Source organism: Homalodisca vitripennis, chromosome 5, assembly GCF_021130785.1.
Source record: "Homalodisca vitripennis isolate AUS2020 chromosome 5, UT_GWSS_2.1, whole genome shotgun sequence".
In the NCBI taxonomy this organism is placed as follows: domain Eukaryota; kingdom Metazoa; phylum Arthropoda; class Insecta; order Hemiptera; family Cicadellidae; genus Homalodisca; species Homalodisca vitripennis.
Window position 1 is genome coordinate 184010381 of NC_060211.1, and position 6580 is coordinate 184016960.

Below are 6580 nucleotides of genomic sequence, written 5' to 3' on the forward strand. Positions count from 1 at the left end.
ATATACTGATAATAAGGAAATAAAAATAAGTAGCAAGTTGTCTATTTGGATTTAAAAACTATCACAATAACTTCATTTCTGCATTACTGACTTACTTGTATCTATTACTGACGATCTTATTAGAAACGAGAACAATATAAACTGTCAATGCAGCAGACTAAATTGAAATAAATCGTTCTTTTAAGAATAACATTCGAATTGCGGTAAATACAATCTTTAAACATTAATTCATTTGAATGAATTTAACCTACAATAATAATATATAAGGTGTGTAATTAAAAAAACAGTGATAGTATTAATTAAATTTTGAACCTTTAATTACTTTTTAACTTTACTTTTTATTCAACTTTATGCTTCAGAATCGGTAACAATACAAAAATTGATATTAATAAAAAAAACATTTATTCACCAGAAAAGTATTCTAATTTGAGTATTCCAAAGTGCTTTAAATTAAGTTTAAATTTTTTCAAAAATTAAAAAAGATAAGCCTACTGTGCCGAAATACATTATAATATAATCTATATTCGTAATAGATAATCGCCTTAATTTAAATTCTAATTATTGACTAATCTTACCAATCAAGGTTTAAGTCCAAATAGTTAGGCATACTTCCGCAATCGAAATCCATTTTCGGATCACTTTGCACTTAATCCAATATTGGCACTCATCACTTTTGAAATTCAAATATATCCACACAAATAACTCAAGTACAGCAGCATTTTAGTCCTGTTGATGGTCATCAGTGTTCGAAAAGAATTTTCTAAGTTAAAAAATAATTTTTAATTTTAAGTTTTACCACTATTTAAGTAGTACTGAGACAAGTAAAATAGCAGTTCAGTAAAATTCCATTAAAACACATCACGTAAAAAAGTCACTAGTTGAGTGACCCTAAGTGACAACTTGTTTATAGGTTATGTCCACAAGCGCTGTCCACACTAGACATCAAAGAGTTAAATAATTTAATTAAAAATAATAAAACAATCGTAAAGACCGCACACACGAAGGTAGAATGACGGAAGAGCAGAGGCGATGTCAAGAGGCACGGTCCGAGATAGCGATCGTAACAAAAACCGTCAATCACAATATGCGCTGTTAAAAAACCGGTCGGCGCGAACTAGTATAGCGAAGTAATGGTAAAAGCTATGCAGGGCAGAGGCAGTGAGGAGTCTAGAGCCGAGCGGTGCTGCTGGCTGCGGCGATCGTCGTAACTACGGCCTTTCACCGGCGAGGCGGCCGAGTAGCTTTTACATGTGTTGTAACTACTCGCCTCGCCACGCCACGAGCACGGCACGGCACAAATGCACTGCACTGGAAGGAATGGGGTCAGTGAACACTGTCGCGCACTCTGTCACCAAACACCAGGAACTCCGTCCGTAGATCTGTAGATCTCCTCCGGGCACAGGTCTGCGAAGTCACGTCCCAACACGTAAATCCAACAACAGGTTGAGGTGGTCCCAGCACGTAAACAAATCCAGGCACATCCGACGTTCAAAAAATGGAAGTCGATAATACGATCACATATTGTTTATATTACATAAACAAACTACCGAATTTAGTGAAGCATAAATTGTCAACAATCATTAAATTTAATTACTAATTTGATAATCGTCGCTCTCGACTGATATAATTAAGAGTTTAACTAATTTGAAACATTAATTAATTAATATTATGTTTAATTATCTCAAATATACACTATATTATACTGAGATTAAGATTAATGAGTAGAAAAAATAATCAATGGACATAATTAATGAAGTTATGCTAAATGTTGGTATTACTGTATTTCAGGAGAATTATAAAAGTAAAATTGGAACTGTAAAACTACCTGTAGGCGGTATAGCCCAACATTGGCGAACACACATATGAGGTTTTATGTCCACAGTCTGTTAAAAATGCATTACACACGAAATCCTTACGTGACTAAACAATAAAAAAACATTTTAGGATAAAACAAAAAAAATTGAGTTTGTTTTAATAGAAGAGCGTGTTTTTTGATTGGAGCTAACCGTCGCGCGACGTAGACGGCGTGAAACCACGCTTGGCAATGAGGAGCGGAGCGATGTATGACGACGAGGAAATGGAGGGGTGAGGCGGTGGTGGGGGCGCGGGAGGGGTGAGAGGGGAAGCTGACTGCACTAAGTCTGACCTGGCCCCTCCACCGCAATGGCAATGTCGGTTAGACAGACCCACGCCACTGTTGCCAACTTGACGCTAAGCTGTTTAATCGGAGACAAGTTTTTTCTATGTCGTGCCGCGTCGGAGATCGTGGCCAGGCGTCAACGGGACATATTTCACCTCCGCCGCGATATGCTGTCTTAGCACCGCTGTCCTCCTCGGATTCCGCGTACGCGATTATGATGATCATTTAGGAATGAATGAAATGCAATCGATTTTATGAATGGCGCGTGCTTTGTTATTTAATATGTCGTTATTATCACGTCGCGCTGCACGGACTGAGAAGCGTCTCAGTTTCAACACGGGCAGCAACATTTAACTATTTTATAAAGAAAATTAATATGGGACAATTAGATAAATATTTACGAGGATTGCCAAAAATAAAAATAAATTTCACTGCTCGGTAACCTTGTGTTCAAAAATTATTATAAAAACGAATTAATATTGATTTTTCACACCACACACATTAGATGAAAAATGTGGACATTTTAGTTTAAACTTCATACCAAGTTTTTAGACAGACTTTTATCGTAGTATACATAGTTCTACCACAAAAGAGATATTGTACAAATTAGGTATAATGCTTTATCTCTTTTAGAATGATCATCGTAACATCAAGATGTAAAAACGTACTTTTGCAAACCCCTGTAAAGATTGTTTTAAATGATAAACTATTAATGTAATAGAATATTTTGGAAATGTGTTAAAAGTCCGCGTGGAAGAGCGTAATGTTAGAGAGGAAGAGAGATGAAGGGGCAGTCCAAGTCTTGTCGCCATCGCACAAACAAACTTTCCAAATATCCCAAACACACTGGTGTTAAAAAGCGTCAAATAATAGAAACCGCTGTTAATATACAGTGATTACGATCAAATCAAACACCAACCGCATTCGATATTTGGGGAGGACCGGGAAGGGAAGAAAGGTAGGCAGGGTGTCTGACAGGAGGTCTGGGGCAACATCTGGGGTACAAAATTAGCCCTTTGAGGGCGAGGACGCCATTATTTCTCAAGGCCTCTGCCGAAGGGTGCTTTGTCACAAAACTGGAGACGGACAAGAATGTCTACCTGGCTGCAGAGCACCCCCGCATACCTGTCCTAGGGACGTCACCCAGGATCAGGACTGGTTATTGATTTCTACTACAACTGTACAACTTGCCAAGTAGTTGTGAATGAGTTGATGTTCAATAACATCTCTAGATCGAAATGTAGTTATTTGGGTTGGCAATGATCTGGCCACTGATGGGAAAACCGAAATGCCTTTATTTGGGTAATTTAGATTGGACATAAAGTAAAATTTTAATAATCAGGCTATAACATAAATGGCTTTATATGGATTGGGCATAGACATAAGGAAAAATGATAGAAAGTCAGAAATGTCTTTACTTATATTGGACATAAGTAAAAAAAAAATAAACCAGAGCCATAACAGGAAGATTGATATGTCTTGAATTGTACTGAACGCAAATAAAAATAAACAAATCTAAGCCATGGTTGAAAGATCGAGCTTTCTTGGACTGATCATACAGAAAAAAGATTAATGATAGGAAAGTGAAAATGAGTTCATTTGGATTTGAAATATTTTATAAAGAGAACAAATCAGAGCAAAGAAACAATTTTATACAATTTGCCGTACGGAAAGAAATCCGAAGGGTGTTTAAAAGTAAAAATACTACCTGTGAATATGTTACATATACAATAATTTTATATTTTATTAATACATGTTAATATTTATCAATCCAAATTTGTACTTTACATAGCATTTGTGAAATTGTTGACCCATTTATATAATGCAGAGCCAATAGAGTTTTAAATTTCACCATCTTCAGGGAAATGAATACGTAATATATCATAGCGTAAAACAGTTTTGATGTGATCGACATAGCACGTTTCCTGGGATAGACCCCAAAATATTGATGTTTCAATCCAAAAAGGTTATAAGGTATTTTGTTCTCGTAGATGAGTTGGATTCAAGTTTTCTACCACATTTTCTGTGTACCGAACATAATTGATAGCATCAAAAACGTCGATTCTGTATGTTGCATATGAATATAAACATATGAATTGTCAAGAAAGGTAGATGTTTTTATTCTACTTATATTGCACCAATTTTAAGTAATAAGCATTATTTCAAGAGCTAATAGGAGCAACAAGACAATTAAAATTATTTATAATAAATTCGGTTTAAACCATATTTTTATGAAATCGAATCGGCTTCAAATAAAATCACATTGTTATCTTTAGCTAAAGGTTAACAACTCTAGCGTTAACGGTTTGTTATTAAAGATGGAAGGTTTGAAAGGATAATAGGATTTTGGGTATTTGCTATTTTTATATGTTACAAAAATGTATAACACGACGTTTCTAGGATCGAAATCTACCCTCTTCTTCAAGTGTAAGTAAATCCCTGAAGACATTCAAGAAATAATTAAAAAATTGCAACATTAAAACACTTTTTAGGACATTTTATACCTTTTTTACGTTTTAGGGATTTCTTACACCTGAAGAAGAGGGTGGATTTCAATCCTCGAAACGTTGTGTTGTAAATTTTTGTAACATACAATGATGGACATCTGTTAACATACTGTTAACATCCCGCAGTTCTGCGATGCGGACGCTCCTCCTGGGTCGCGGTTTCATAAACTGCTCCATTTGCAGAAGTGATAACGGACGGCGCCCGATGTTTCACTTAACCCGTTTGTTTGCTTCGCTCAGTCCGGCTCGTGCTGCAGACCGACAACCGGTTCTGTATACCTTGGCCATCAGTCTATTAGCCTTTCTTACCTCGAAAAGCAGTTCCGTTCAAACAAACGTGTGAAGGTGGAAACCATGAAATCTATCTGGCGCGGCTGCGAACTGCTATGCTGCAATTTGGATCTGAAGTTTGCAATATTTTAATGTTGTTTTATTAAGAAAAGTCGAGGTTCCTTTCAAAATTTGTACTTTGTCAGTGTGGGTTTTAAATCGAAATATTGTTTCTAAATCGCAGATTGTGATCATGGCATTAACTTAACTTTAAAAATGCATTTATTTAACACGTGGATTAACACGAAAATCGCACTTTGACTTGTCTAGACCCAGCACTCGAACTTGGATAATTTGAACATTTCAATTCGATATTTTATATAATTCAAATTTTTATTCCGGTCCCTTTACATCCCTATGCATGTAGGCTATTAGTCTGCATAATTCGTAATGTTAGATAATATAATTTTATATTGGTCCTTTGTGCTTAAAATTATGTAAGTTTCACTATCCACTATGTGTATGTAAGTGAGAACTTCAATTCAGTGGCGTATATAGAAAATTATTTAGGGGGAGGGGGCTGATACACTGGATGGTTTAGGAGGTATAGCATTTTTCGCTGGAAATGTTTTAGATTTAAAACCTTATAAATGTGTTCTAGCTTAAAGCAAACTACTGGGTTCCATTTTAATGTTTGATTTTCAAAATATGAGGAGGGGGGATCTTAAAGATGACACGTGGTGGTCAAGTGCATGCAACCTGTGATGATTGTAGCGTATATAAACAATCCAATGGTTTGGCACAAAAACTGACGTGGGGCGCTTAAATGATCTGGTTATTTTAGATTAGAGTTTTTTTTTTAAATAAATACGGTACTTACATCTACACAGCTCAAAAAAATTACGAAGTGTAACAGTGACGTATCAAGATTTTTTTGGGGGGGTGAAGCTTTACATAAAAGCACCTCCCTGGAAAATATGGAAACTGTAGTATTCAGAATTGGAGTGCCAGCTTATTTTTGTAACAAACACTTTTTCCTGTTCTTAAAGTTATACTTCACTAGGGGGGGGGGGGCGAAGAAGGGCAGGGAATTCCTCACGATATCCCGCCCTGGCTACGTCACTGCCTCTCTCGAGGCAGCTTTAAACTTTACTAGTTGAAATAAAGTGATCTTCAGAGTTGAAGGGAAAGTTCGAGTACTTGTTCAACTATCCAACGAACTATCCTACACAAGGAGAACGGTGGATAGACATGTTTGCGTTGTAGGCACGATCGGATATCATAATATTCCTACTCCGCCAATTCCTATAAATTCCTGCCCTCTTAAATACGTCAGTATTGCTGGCAATATAGACAAAATAAGTTAAAATTTATAAACAAATCCCGAATACCGATACAGTACTGTCTGATCTGTGTAGTTGTATGGTAGTGTAGTTCAATATGCTCAAAATATCTTGTATAAGCTGACCTGAACATGAAAGTGATCGTATAGACGTCAAGTTTAAAGCTTACATTTATTGACAGCAGTTCCTATTTATTACAAATAGTGCGTAAAGTATCAAGAAACACAGCCTGTAAACTAATAATAAATGTTACAATAGCGAACTTAAAATAGAGCTGTGGAATTTAACGCAATTGTTCAGTAAAACAGTATTTGTGTAAA

General features: G+C 36.0%; 1 protein-coding gene across 1 annotated transcript in view; it reads right to left on the minus strand.

Moving 5' to 3' along the window:
* Nucleotides 1-2051, minus strand: part of LOC124363313 (zinc finger MIZ domain-containing protein 1) — a 78568-nt gene extending 76517 nt beyond the window's left edge. Inside the window, 1 exon segment of the mRNA XM_046818553.1 lies at nt 1826-2051. Within this exon segment, the coding sequence (XP_046674509.1) occupies nt 1826-1848 (23 nt within the window). The 5' untranslated portion in view covers nt 1849-2051.
* Between the last annotated feature and the right edge of the window lie 4529 nt (nt 2052-6580).